Below are 13453 nucleotides of genomic sequence, written 5' to 3' on the forward strand. Positions count from 1 at the left end.
CTGCCAGGGAAGTCCCAGGGTTCTTCCATCATTTTTTCCTCATAGAGGAACTAGCTTCCAAAAGCTACAATCCCCAAATTTTGTCCGATTAGGTGTCTTCCCCCTCCAACCATCTCTTAAACGCTCCTATTTTGTTCGTAGGGTCCCATGGGTCCCCGTGGCCCTTCTGGCCCCCCTGGAAAACCTGGTGACGACGTGAGTATACCTGAGGAGTCAAACAAGTGGCCGCCTCACTTGAAAGGGCCCAGAGAGGGGGTGCTACGCAGTGATACAGAGGCACCCTCGGCTTGACCCAAGGGGGAGGCAACCTGAGTGGCAGAGCTGGTCTGTTGGAGACTCGGACTCCGCCTACTGTCCACATTTCCACTGGCAACTTAGCTTGCAATTGCCTTGGGGACTTCTTTGGACCCACTGGGAAGGGAACTAATTAAAACATCATTAACTCCTGGAAGGGAAATTGAGAAGTGAGAGAAGGGAGAGGGAAAACACAAGGGGAAAGATGTAGGGAAGGAAAAACAAAGAAAGAAACACTCAACAGCCCAACATTATCTTAATTGTAAATGAGTTAGGAAAAGCTCAGCCTGAGTCAGGATGTCTGCAAGGGATGCAAACAAAGGGAAGAGACAAGAGTTGGCACTCGTGAATCCCATTAGGCAGTGAAAGTCTCTGAGGTTAGGGGGCCCTAGGCCAGTCAGCAGCGCCTATGAGAGGAGGCAGGGAGCCCACCAGGGGAGGCTGGAGGCCGTGGGGTTGGGGACGGAGGAGCTTGCCCAGGGCACAGGCAGCTGTGTGAGACAAGACACGGTGAGCCAGGGAAGGCATTCGGGGAAGTCTGGGACCTGAAGGAGGGGGGTGGAGATGAGGAAGCAGGTGGGCAAAGGCATGGCGGGCTGGGAGGAGAGACGGTGCTCCGAAGTGCGCCAGCTGTGCTAACGTGTCTTCTGAGGAAGCTGAGGTTCATCTCTCTCCCTTCAGGGTGAAGCTGGAAAGGCTGGAAAACCTGGCGAGAGAGGCCTTCCTGGTCCTCAGGTAAAGCCCCACCTTCCCCAGCCTCCAACATCATTCCCAGAGTCTCCCTCCTTGCAGCCAAGGCAGTGGCCGCCCGCCCAGCTCATCCAGTTCCGTTAGCTCACTCCTAAAGTTCCAGCAGTCTCCACGTACATCACACCTTCATGCTGATGACCGTGTCTCTGATCCTAGCATGGGCCCTGGGGGGCTGGCTGTTGTTCATACCCACTTTGCATAAGATGGGGTGAGGCACAGTGAAGGGGATTCTGGGATTGACTGAAAGATGGTCTCAGTACTGGGCTTCCACTGCTCCCTGGCTCCGAGGGCTCTGTAGCAGCCCAGGGCGGTCTTGACCCGGTACTGCTCGGTGACCTGAGAATCTCTTCTTTGGATTGCAGGGTGCTCGCGGCTTCCCAGGAACCCCAGGCCTTCCTGGTGTCAAAGGTCACAGAGTAAGTATCGTGGATTGAGGGTGTTGGAAGGAAGGGATTGACCAAGGGAGAAAAAAGCTTTTGAGGACATGAATCTTCCTATTTGGCTTCCCCAGAAGTGCGATTGAATATCTTCTCTCGTCCCATAGGGTTACCCAGGTCTAGATGGTGCTAAGGGAGAAGCTGGTGCTCCAGGTGTGAAGGTAAGGACCAAGAAGCACACGAGGACGGGGGACAGACAATGGGGAGATGCTACTGACCTCAGTGGAGTTAGGACATCTGAACAGCTTGGGTTAGGACAGCCAGTCCTACGTCCTAATGTACGAACGGCAGTTCTGGAAAGCTCTGGGAATTGTCCCTCACAGAACTAAAGTTTGGGGGTGTCAGTGCTAGCTGAGATGACCAGAGCTTTCAGCTTCTTCCATGGGAGTTGTCTGGGGGGCTAGCACTGGGGTCCCAGTCACTGACCCTCTGCCTCTTTTTTCCAGGGTGAGAGTGGTTCCCCAGGAGAGAACGGTTCTCCGGGCCCAATGGTGAGTATATGAGCATTTCCCCCCCCCGGGAGGGCCTCTCTAGACACTCTTCAGATACCTTCTAAAGCCTGGCAGGTGGCTTCACCATAAATGCCATGGCTCCCTTTATGCAAAGTAGATACTCAGTTTTGTAGACTGATCTGATTATGAGCAAAAGGCAAAATGTATCAAGTAGTTGATTTGGTCAAGGTTTCACCAACATTTCCTTGAAGTAGCCCTGTTAGCACACTTGAGGCGTGCCTTCAATTTTTACAAATTTCGTTTATTTTCAACATTTTGGGGAGCTCATCTATTGCCAGAAGCAAGATGTGCCTCGAACAGGGCCCCCAGTAGGTAACCACAGGCGCACCTGTGCGCTCTGCCGTGGCAGAAGAACCTTTGGTGTGATAGGAGCGTCCTGAATCAGGAAGGTGAGGTCAGGGGCATCCACACCTTTGCCTCCTGGGCACTGCACGCTCCCTCCCCTCAGGTGTCCAGGAAGGGCCTGCAGGTTAAGTGATGGTGTCCTTGAGTCAACTCATGCTTGTGCTGTCCTGGTGTGTGTTCCAGGGTCCCCGTGGCCTGCCTGGTGAGAGAGGACGGACTGGCCCTGCTGGCTCTGCGGTGAGTAATTGACGAGACCGAGAGCCACCATTTTGTCCAGCACTGTCAAGTTGACGAGGCACTTGCATTTGGGGTTATTCTGCCTGACCCTCAAAACAAGCCTGCGGGGTGTAGAGAGTATCATCCTCCCGTGAGGATTCACTCTAGTGTACCCGTCACAAATTCCCAGGCGGGGTCTGCAGTCGGGGGACTGGGCGTGGGCCATGGGAGGGCTGGGTGGTAAGGGCAGGAGTATCCTTAACCAGCCTCGATTATTCAGGTAATCCCCTCAACAGCCCCACCTGCTCCCCATCAACCCCGTTCGAATTTATGGACAGACTTCAGTTGGCTAGAGTACTGTGCTCCTCTTTGTTCTTTCTGGTTGCTCAGATGCTGCCCTAGAAAAGTATTAACAGTCCAGGGTCAGCTCACATACTTATCGTTGGTGCACGGCTGGTGACACTATGATATACCAGTGGCCACCACTTCACGGGCACTCCCTCTGTTTAATACCTGAGATGCTTAGTCTCATCCAATCTTCCCTCAAATCCTGTGAGGTAGATTCTATTGTCCTCCCCATTTTAGAGAAGAAACTGAGGCACCGAACGGTTAAATAGCTTAAGACAAACTATACTTTGCAGCCTCGGACTCTGGTGGCCTCTTGTTCGTGGGGGAAGTTAAGAGCACGGGGATTTGCCATGGTGGAGGGTGCAGGTGTTTAGCTCTGATCCCTTAGCAATCGAGAGCCCTTGTGGGCGCCTGGTCAGGCGAGTGATGCGATGAAAGCTGTGTTTAAGAAAGATTATGCTCTCTTGTTGATTTCACACCCAGCCACCCAAGCCCTGAGGCCCCTCCTCACCGGTCCTTGCAGGACCGGCCAAAGTAAATCAGCTTCACTGGGTTTTACTGCTTTCCAGATAATGTATCTGTTTTGGCAGAAATTTCCCTCAAAAGCAGGTCAGTGAAATACCAAGCAGCCTCGACCCCCATTTGTCAGCCAGAGCTGTTGAAGTGGCTTGTCCCCGGGTCGCTTTGTGTGAGGGGATTAGAGAGCGCTGGACCTGCCGAGAAACACTGCGATTTCGGCAGGTTGTCAAGACCTGGCTTGTGGGGGCCATGGTGGCCACACTCCGTGAGGGGCACAGATGAGCTGCATCCCCGTTTTCCCTCCTTCCCGGGCACAGTAGACCCTGCTTCTCGCTCCTTCTCGCTGATTCCTGTCCCCGTGGTAGTCAGGCTGGCAGGGTGTGCACGGGACTAGGCACAGAAGATGGACAATGTCACGTAGTTCCAAGCGCAGGTCGGGGTTCAAGGCCTGGCCAGGGACTGGGCTGGGTTGGCCTCTGCCTGCTGTGGTCACGTGCCCCCCACCTTGGGCCAGACGGCGCCCACTCCCCAGCCTTGCTGCAGGAGGAGCCCTGGATGCCCGCCCAGCTCTGGCCTCCCGGGCGGCACTGCAGCTCCCCCTCACTCATGGCCAGCCCAGGCCTCTCCTCTGGCTGACCCCTGGAGGGTGGGTGCTTCTCGAAGCGGCCAGGCTAGTCCAGAAGGGGCTCTGGCCAGTGCTGAGGCTTTATGTTCCCCGTGACACTTTTCTTCGGTTAAGTCTTCTCTTCCCTGTTTAATGCCAGTGGGGAGAGTCTCAGGAGAAATGGACCATGGCCAGGAGGAAGAGTTGAGTCTTCTTTAAAACAGGAGCTCCCCCTAAAGCATCCTTCTTCAGCTTCCAAGGAGAGGCAGAGGCAGGCAGACAGGGCTCAGCCGAGGTCCTCCAAGGACCAGGTGCCAGGCCCAGCTCCACCTAGCCTAACGGTCCCCTGGGCCTTGAGGGGCCTTGAGAGAGGCACTAGGGGTGCTCACCACAAACCCAGGAGAAAACCCTCAAAGGGCAAGGCCTGTAGAGGAAATGCCGGCAGCCTTGCCTTCCTGTGAAGGAAGTCTTGGGGCAGATGTGGTCCTCGGGCTCTGCCCGGTGTCCTGTCCCCATCACAGAGCTTCTTCCTGGGCTGCTGGCAGATGTCCTGCAGCTTCTCTGTTTTCCATAGAAGCAGGTGGTTTTCTGGGTTGGAGGATGGTGGGGCACAGATCCTGGAGTTAACCAAGCCTTAACCAGGGAGGTTACCCGAGTCCGGACGGTGCTTCCTGCTGTGACAGGCAGGAGGCACTCAGTCAGGGTCGATGCTTGGCCGTTTTGCTCTCCTTTGGCCCAGTTCACGGAATCTTTAAACGAAAACTCAGCCTTGAAGTTGGGGATACTTGGGGTCTAAACGGAAGTTTAAGAAATGATGAAACAGGGATTCCCTGGTGGCGCAGTGGCTGAGAGTCCGCCTGCCGATGCTAGGGGACACGGGTTCGTGCCCCGGTCCGGGAAGATCCCACATGCCGCGGAGCGGCTGGGCCTGTGAGCCATGGCCGCTGAGCCTGCGCGTCCGGAGCCTGTGCTCCGCAGCAGGAGAGGCCACAGCAGTGAGAGGCCCGCGTACCGCAAAAAAAAAAAAAAAAAAAAGAAATGATGAAATAGCTGGAGAATTACCCAGGCTTTGTTAAGCTGAGAATAAGCCCGCTGCCCTCCTGGTTCTCCCAGCCGCCCTGGAGGACCTGCCAGCCTCGTGCTCAGCCCTGGGGTACCATGGGGGTGGGCTGAGGCAGGGAGGGACTGGACGTGCGCGCGCCTCTGACGGTGGCTGCTTCCTTCTCGCTCGCAGGGTGCTCGGGGCAACGATGGCCAACCCGGCCCCGCAGGGCCTCCGGTAAGTTCACTTCAGCCCAGGCAGGTCTGCCTGCGTCCCAGTCAACAGCCCAGTGAAGTTGCAGTGTTTACTCGGTACGCAGGCCATGCTCTGGCTTCTACTGGAAAGGAGGAGAAATAATTTTTCATTACTGCAAGAGCACGTTGAAGAAGCTTTGAAGCAGCGGGTCATTTTTCTCAGCCACCCTTTCGGTAGTTTTCTTGAGGAGGGATAGAGAGGGAGGTGAAAGAATCGCCCGCTTCTCACCATGTATTTAGTCAGAAACCTGCTTTGCCTTGTGAAGCCAGGCTTGGGGACACTGGCAGTGGGGACAGTTTTCACCCAGGGACTTTCGGCCACAGGGATGTAGGGCAATATTGGTACAAAGGTGGGACGGCATGTGAGGCGTGGGGGGCGGGGTCTCACTCTGGAGGCTGGAGAGAGTCTGCCGCGAATCAGCATTCACCTCTCCATCCACTTGCTTCCTCCAGGGTCCCGTGGGTCCTGCTGGCGGTCCTGGCTTCCCCGGTGCTCCTGGTGCCAAGGTGCGTGTCCTGCCCGTTGTGTCAGGAAGCCCGCTTTCCCCGTAACCCTTGCTGACTGCCCCCTGGATGACCCCCTTCCCTGTGGAGGCGTGTCCCCCTCCCCCTCCCCACCTCCACTCTCCACGGAAAACGAGGAAAAAGCCAGGCACTTGGCAGAGTCACCAGCTGGAAGGGAAAGTAAGATGGAATGATAAAAAGCTGGAGATACAGTTACAGCTTCAGAGTGGGGCAAGGCAGAAAAAGGTGGGGAGACACCTGAGACCTGGGAGGGAGCAGAAGACCAGGAACCAAAGGGAAGAAGGCAAAGCTCAGTCGACTTAGACCCGGAAGAGAGTCGGAGGGAAATGGGCTCAGAGATGGTTCCACGCTCTCGCCGCTGCTTCATTTGGGGGCCTTGGCTCTCCCAAGCCGTGTTAATAGAGTTCTTCCAAGGATTAACAGAGGCCAGTGGGAGGCCAGCCAGTTCAGGGAAAGGCCCCTGTGGCCCAGGAGGGATTCCAATGCGCGTGTGTCCCTGGGAATTCTCTCCTGGTGCCCGCCAGGAGATGAATAAGGAGCCTCCATGCGGTCACTGGCATCAGGTTGCTTTTTCCCTCCTGGGGGTTTCCATGGCAACCAGACAGTGTCTGAGGCCCCAGGAGCCGGGTGAAGGAGACCCATTGTGAAGAGGGACAGCGGAAGGTGAGGGGGCCTGACCTTTAGAAAATAATAATTACAGAAGTAAAGCAAGAATGTTCTGAGAAGAAACCTGAGGAGGCTCTGCCCTCCCTCCAGGTCATCCGTCCTCCCCAGGGACTCCGCTGTCCAGAGAGCCTAGATCGCAGCCAGTTGTAACTTTCAGGAAAAAATGAAAGTAAAAGCAGAGGCCGTTTTGGGAAAAGTAGAGTTGGGGTGCTGGACCCAGCTTGCTTCTGGCTCCCTTCAAACAGGCTTGGCCCAGAGCCTGGGTCACACATCAGCCAGATACAAGCCAAGTGGTGCCCCGACCTGAGCTGTTTGAGAGCCTCAGTAAAAGAGAAAATAGGTAGGGAAGGGGAGGTAGAGGTGCCTGCCCGTCTCAGCCATCTGTCCATCATCCCCACGACACTGGGCTGGCAGGGTCCCCCAGCTTGGGCTTTTCTGAACGGTGCTGATGGAACGAGCACGATGCCCAGGCTGTGGCATGAAACTGTGTGCTTGCTATTGGTGGTCACCGTATAGGGCGCAGATGGAGAGTAGAGTGGGTGGGGTAGGAAGTCATCAGGGCAGCGAGCTCAGCCAGGCGGCCCACGTGGGAACCCGGGTGCTCCGGAGCAGGGCTCAGATTTTTGGTGCATGTGTACAGCTTGCCCTGAACTGTTGCCGGCCCACGAGGTCTCTGTCCCCCTGACTTGCCCTCACTCCATCCCTCCCTATCTCTTCCCAGGGTGAAGCTGGCCCCACCGGTGCTCGAGGTCCTGAAGGTGCCCAAGGTCCTCGCGGTGAAGCTGGTACTCCTGGGTCCCCCGGGCCGGCTGGTGCCTCTGTAAGTGTAGCTTCTCTTTCGCCTGAAGGGTCTGGGGTCTGAGGCCTTGGCACACTTGACTCTGTGCTTAGCTATGAGGGAAGTGGCATCTCAATCATGAAACCTTCATTCTGGCTGAATGCCTGCCACCCCCCGCCCATCTCTAGAGACATGTCTCCCTCCATCGCCCATCCTCCCCCTGAAATGTCCAGCAGGGCCATGCCTGGAATGGACAGCTGCTGCTGCAGCCCCTGGACCTGGGGCCTGGAGGGCTAGAGATGGCTGGGGTTTATTCTTCGCTGCTTATTTTATAATGACAGTCTCCTTTTTCAGGGTAACCCTGGATCTGATGGAATTCCTGGAGCTAAAGGATCTGCTGTGAGTGCTGCCCTTGGACTTGGCACCTCCCCGTGGGGTCAGTCCCTCCTCGCCCCCCCCTCCTGATGCCTCTCTCTCTGCTCACGCTGATAGGGTGCCCCCGGCATTGCTGGTGCTCCCGGCTTCCCTGGGCCCCGTGGTCCACCCGGCCCTCAAGGTGCAACTGGTCCTCTGGGCCCGAAAGGTCAAACGGTAAGATCCAGGATGAAGCCAATGGCCCCAGAGTCAAAACCGCCATCCCTCCTTCCTGCGCTCACACCATGTCCTTTGGTGGGGCGCCTTTAAGGGTTTCGGGAGGTAGGGACAGGGCCGTGGAGAGAACCGAGTGTGAGAACCTGCCTTTCTCCTTTGTTAAGGGTGAGCCTGGTATTGCCGGCTTCAAAGGCGAACAAGGCCCCAAGGGAGAACCGGTGAGTATCTGGCCACCACGCCTGGCCCACTGCCCACCTCTGCAGGAGCTCTGTCCCCTAATCCGGGTCGTCTCAGGCCGTGTCAAGAGACGAGATATGACAAGGTTGAGAAGCTGTTGCAGCTTCAGCTCCCATCAGTTGGCCTGACCAGCTTGACCAGTTTGAACTTTATACTCTCTCTCTTCCCCCTGGGGCACTTCTGCTCTCGCCCACCCCCCCGATGCTGATCCTTTGTGGCCTCACTTCCCCAGGTCCCCCAGCCCTGAAACAATAGTCACAGCCACTTCCTCCACACACCAGGCCGGTGCTCGCCCCAGGGCCTGGCGAAGACTCACCCTATTTCTCTTTTGTGCTGGTTCTCAGGGCCCTACTGGTCCCCAAGGAGCCCCCGGTCCTGCTGGTGAAGAAGGCAAGAGAGGGGCCCGTGGAGAGCCTGGTGGTGCTGGGCCCGCTGGTCCCCCTGGAGAAAGAGTAAGTGGGCCAGGAGTCGCCACGCTCATTGGGGTGTGACCTGGAGATGCAAGTCCGGTCCCTGTGGCTCTGGGTCTTTGCGGAGTCTGTGGCCTCCTAGACGTCCTACTTCTCTTTTCTCCACCCACCACCATGGGGATAGGAAACCTTCTCCTTCTTTGTATCTCTCCACCCCCACCTCCCCGGGATGGCATGAAATAGTTGTAGCTCCTTCCCAGAAAGGTGGGGACAGGCCCAAGAAGTTAATCGCTCAGAATCTTGCAGGTCGTAGCTACTGCACCACAGAAATTATGGTTGGCGGGTTCGTAGGATGGACCCCCTGGGGTCCGGCGAGGCTCTCTGCAGCCGCGGTTGGGTCAGGGGCCACCCTAACTCAGTCTCTCCTCTCCACTTCTCCCTAGGGTGCTCCTGGCAACCGTGGGTTCCCAGGTCAGGATGGTCTGGCAGGTCCCAAGGTGAGTCGGGGCACAGGGGCTGGGGCCCCCACATCACTGGTCAAATGGCTTTCTGCTGACCCCCTGCCTCCTCTTGTGTAGGGAGCCCCTGGAGAGCGAGGGCCCAGTGGTCTTGCTGGTCCCAAGGGAGCCAATGGTGACCCTGGTCGTCCTGGAGAGCCTGGCCTCCCTGGAGCCCGGGTAAGTAGCAGAGCTGCTTTTGTCCTCGGCTTCTGACTTTGAGCAGACCCCTCATGCCCTGCCCCACCTGGTCCCTCCGCCCCTGTACTGCCGGGTTTGGGCGGTCCTGAGGCTGCCCTGACACCCATCCTCTTCTCTCTCCTACACAAAGGGTCTCACTGGTCGCCCTGGTGATGCTGGTCCTCAAGGCAAAGTTGGTCCTTCTGTAAGTCCATCATCTGGGGTCGTTGGGAGGGGTTGGGGAAATCCTTGGGGAGGCAGATGGGAAAAGAGACAGGAGTTGGGTAGGGGCAGCCCGTGAATTTTGAGAATTGGGGTGGGGGACAGAAGGTAGGTACTAGGGCCAGGTGTGGCCTGTGCAGTGGCTGTTGAGTTCTGGAAATGCCACCCCCTCGTGCATTTGGGCCTCTTCTGTTGGAGGAAGACAAAGCATGATGTGCAGTTTCAGGGACAAAACTTATAAGCGAAGGAGGTGCCTTGCCGCCGATGGGGCCTGTGTGGGCTGCTGTTTGCGAACTCGGTCAATCCCACGTGCTATCTGGCTGGCCAGTGCCCAGCCCTGAGCCTGCTACGTGGTAGCACTTAGTAGATACTGGATGGACAAATGTGGTCGAGCATCCGTGTTCTGAGAATGGTGTCCTCTCTTTCAGGGAGCCGCTGGTGAAGATGGTCGCCCTGGACCTCCAGGTCCTCAGGGGACTCGTGGGCAGCCTGGTGTCATGGGTTTCCCTGGCCCCAAAGGTGCCAATGTAAGTAATCACCTGCCCTTCCATTTCCTTCCCTATGGTGCTACTACCTCCCTGCCCCTGGGGAAAGGGCTGGCCCTGAATAGAGTTATCCCGAGGGCCACGATGAGCAGAATCCATGGTACCCTGGGCAGCTTGGACCTCCACGCCCCGTAGGAGTGAATGTGATCGGGGGAAACGCAGGGCTCTTTAGAGCCCTTGGGACATCTCAGCCATGACGTTGATCCATGGGGCAGCGCTATCAGTTCACACCTCTGAGCATAAGAGAGGTGCTGACCCTTGGCTTTGGCCTTTGCTGTCTGCGAGGCCGTGACCTCAAGCCCCAATCTCCCAAGCTGGCCGTACCCTCGCTCCCACCAGAGCCCTCCACCTTATGGCCCCGCACTCTTTCTTCCAGGGTGAGCCTGGCAAAGCTGGTGAGAAAGGACTGCCTGGTGCTCCTGGTCTGAGAGTAAGTACCCTCCCCACTGCCCATGCCTTAGCGTTTGCTGCACCCCTGCAAGGAGAGAGCATCCCTATGGCATGCTTCTGGGACCCCTAGTTGGCAGTGTGGATTCCTGTGGCTGAGCCCATGCTGCTCTGGGGCCCTGCTCTGGGAGTCCGCACGGAGAGACTTCTGATCGCTGACAGCAGCCCAGAGAGATGGAGGAGGCTCCCATGCTGAGAAGGACCGAGGGAAAGAAGGGGGCCGGGGAAGGACAGGAAGGGAAGGTGTGGAAATGGAGTTCAGGCAGGGGATCATCTAGAAACTCTGGGCCACACAGTACACCCGCCTGGTCCTGGGGTCTGTAGAGCTGAAGAAGAGTGTATCGGTACATCACCCCTTTCTCTCCCCTCTAGGGTCTCCCTGGCAAAGATGGTGAGACAGGAGCTGCAGGCCCCCCTGGCCCTGCTGTAAGTACCTGCCCAGCCTCTCCAGGTGGCCTGTGGGCAGGAGCTTTGTGGGTAGAGGTGGGGAGTAATGGAGCTGACAGGTGTGGATCTGGGCTGATCCAGGACACCTGGCCCAGCCTGAGCTGAGGCAGGGCATCCCAGGAGGCAGCCTGGACCCCATCGGGGTTGTCAGGGGTGCGGGTCACTGGTGGGAGGACAGCGAGGCATGCACACCTTGCTTGGGCAGTGGGGCAAGGTGTCGCCTGCCCTCCTGCGGGCCGGCCCCAGGCCCCTCTAGGCCTAGATGAGGCTCCCAGACTCTCTGGAGGTTGGCTCAGCTCGCCTTTGTCTTCCTCTGCAGGGACCTGCCGGTGAACGAGGCGAGCAGGGTGCTCCTGGGCCATCTGGGTTCCAGGTAGGCGGCTGGATCCCGTCCACACGCAGGGCTCTGGGGCAGCAGCAGTGCCCCCTTGAGGGGGACCCAGGGATGAGTCTTCCCTGAACCCCTTCCCCTACACCTGCTCTCGCACTGTGCTGGCCTCCCTTCAGGGCGCGGCAGCAAACACACTCCTTTCCTAACCAAGTCACTTTGGCTTCTAGGGACTTCCTGGCCCGCCCGGTCCCCCAGGTGAAGGTGGAAAACCAGGTGACCAGGTGAGTTTGGGGCTCTTTGAACCTGTAGCCTGTTTAGGTGGGAAGATCTATTCTCATGCCCAGGAGGCAAGGGTAGGAGGGGGCACAAGGAGCCCCATGAGGCCAGGGAATGTCCAGGACCTGCTGCCCAGGTCTGAGCTCAGCCCCCAGCCGGAGGGCAGCTCAGCCAAGGATCTGGGACAGAAAAGCCTCTGCTCTCTCACACATCCTTTGTTCTTCAGGGCGTTCCTGGTGAAGCTGGAGCTCCCGGCCTCGTGGGTCCCAGGGTGAGTGTCCCGTCCACTGTTTCCGCGCGGCCTCCTTGGGCCTGCTCCCTCCCGTGTGGTTCTGCCGTGCATCCCAGCACAGCCGCCCTGGGTCTCCTCTCTCTCTGGGCCTCCGCCCCATCTCTCTTGCCTGACTCCTCCTTGGTGTCTCTGTCACAGGGTGAACGAGGTTTCCCAGGGGAACGTGGCTCTCCAGGGTCCCAGGGCCTCCAGGGGCCCCGCGGCCTCCCTGGTACTCCTGGCACTGATGGTCCCAAAGTGAGTGAGGCGGGTCCTGCTGGCGGGGGTCCTCTGGGCTGGAAGGGGAGGGGGCTCGGGGGGATGAAGATGGAAGGAGGGAGGGATGGAGGATGAGACAGAAAGGGGTCTGGGCAGAGGAGGAAGGGAAGGAAAGGGGGCTTGGGGCCTGGGGGGCCCAGGGGAAGTGCTGCCCTCCACAGACTCCTCTCCCACCGCAGGGCGCAGCTGGCCCAGGTGGCCCCCCTGGGGCTCAGGGCCCTCCAGGTCTGCAGGGGATGCCCGGTGAGAGAGGAGCAGCTGGCATCGCTGGGCCCAAGGGAGACAGGGTGAGTACCAGGCTAAGCGCGCTTCCGCCACAGCTGGGCTTTCCCACACTCCCTCCCGCTCCCCACGGCACCAGGCGGTGAGGGTGGGTCCCTGTTACCCTCTTGAGGAACTTGGAGACCCCTCCCAGGCTCTCCATTTGACCTTGAGTGACATCCTGCCCTGACACTTCCCTCCGTCTCACTTCTGTTACTCCTCGTCACCCACCCTGAGACTGCAGCAAATCCCTCTTGGCCAGGCTCTGAGCTCTGCCTGGAGCCCCATTCGGGGGGGGCACTGAGCTGGCAAAGGGGATCTTGGAGTGCCTCCCTAAGGTGGCCCGTTTTTCTCTATCCCACAGGGTGATGTTGGTGAGAAAGGCCCCGAGGGAGCCCCCGGGAAGGACGGTGGACGGGTAAGTGGATGCTGGTTGCAGGCTCCCTGGGGTTGGGATGGGGACGGATGCAGGGGACCTCATGCACTCAGGGGACAGAGGGGCAGCGTGTGGGCATGGTCTCTGCTCCTATCTCAGTTTTGTGGGCTGGGCAACTACAAGGACTTCCCTGTCAAAAGTGGGGGCCCCAGGGTGAGAGGGAGCTCTGGGGGCCACGCGAGGGTACACCAAGGTCCGTTGGGTGCAGCGTCTCCAGGATCCCTGTTGGACTCCGTGTCCCTGGCTGCCTCTCCCTGCCCCTCACTCCGCCTTCTCTCCCCCAGGGTCTGACTGGCCCCATTGGCCCCCCTGGCCCGGCTGGTGCCAACGGTGAGAAGGTGAGTCGTGGATCCCTTTCCTCGCTCTGCCTCACCTCCCCCATCGAATCTCCTTCTCACCTCCTGCCAAAGACTGCTCTCTCTTCCCCTCGCTCGATACCTGTCGGCCTCCTGCCTTGCAGCGGCCGCAAGGAGTGGAGGGTGGGGGCTCTTCTTAGAGGCAAAGTCATGGCTGTGTGCACCACCGAGGAGAGCAGTTGGATGGGGGTATGGGTGTCTTCAGCAAAGACCCCGAGTAGGTGCAGGTATGGCCAAAGCAACAAGGGGAGAACATGCCACGGGTCGGAGGGGAGACCAGAGCCCCCGTCCCCCCGTCAGGGCTCTCTGGATGCACTTTGCTCTGGAAGGGCCCCCTCTCACCCTACATCCCTCATCCTTGGCTTTTGTCCACAGTC

General features: G+C 58.4%; 1 protein-coding gene across 1 annotated transcript in view; it reads left to right on the plus strand.

Moving 5' to 3' along the window:
• The window catches only part of COL2A1 (collagen type II alpha 1 chain), a 30881-nt gene that overhangs the window by 9011 nt on the left and 8417 nt on the right, over window positions 1-13453 (plus strand). Inside the window, exons 11-36 of the mRNA XM_024737059.1 lie at window positions 142-195; window positions 976-1029; window positions 1407-1460; window positions 1589-1642; window positions 1928-1972; window positions 2522-2575; window positions 5260-5304; window positions 5775-5828; window positions 7234-7332; window positions 7645-7689; window positions 7783-7881; window positions 8046-8099; window positions 8463-8570; window positions 8972-9025; window positions 9107-9205; window positions 9357-9410; window positions 9856-9954; window positions 10349-10402; window positions 10792-10845; window positions 11186-11239; window positions 11425-11478; window positions 11700-11744; window positions 11904-12002; window positions 12203-12310; window positions 12649-12702; window positions 13005-13062. Of these exons, the coding sequence (XP_024592827.1) occupies window positions 142-195; window positions 976-1029; window positions 1407-1460; window positions 1589-1642; window positions 1928-1972; window positions 2522-2575; window positions 5260-5304; window positions 5775-5828; window positions 7234-7332; window positions 7645-7689; window positions 7783-7881; window positions 8046-8099; window positions 8463-8570; window positions 8972-9025; window positions 9107-9205; window positions 9357-9410; window positions 9856-9954; window positions 10349-10402; window positions 10792-10845; window positions 11186-11239; window positions 11425-11478; window positions 11700-11744; window positions 11904-12002; window positions 12203-12310; window positions 12649-12702; window positions 13005-13062 (1705 nt within the window). The remainder of the gene's footprint in view (window positions 1-141; window positions 196-975; window positions 1030-1406; window positions 1461-1588; window positions 1643-1927; window positions 1973-2521; window positions 2576-5259; window positions 5305-5774; window positions 5829-7233; window positions 7333-7644; window positions 7690-7782; window positions 7882-8045; window positions 8100-8462; window positions 8571-8971; window positions 9026-9106; window positions 9206-9356; window positions 9411-9855; window positions 9955-10348; window positions 10403-10791; window positions 10846-11185; window positions 11240-11424; window positions 11479-11699; window positions 11745-11903; window positions 12003-12202; window positions 12311-12648; window positions 12703-13004; window positions 13063-13453) is intronic.

Source organism: Neophocaena asiaeorientalis, unplaced genomic scaffold (assembly GCF_003031525.2).
Source record: "Neophocaena asiaeorientalis asiaeorientalis breed wild unplaced genomic scaffold, Neophocaena_asiaeorientalis_V1.1 scaffold134, whole genome shotgun sequence".
In the NCBI taxonomy this organism is placed as follows: Eukaryota; Metazoa; Chordata; class Mammalia; order Artiodactyla; family Phocoenidae; genus Neophocaena; species Neophocaena asiaeorientalis.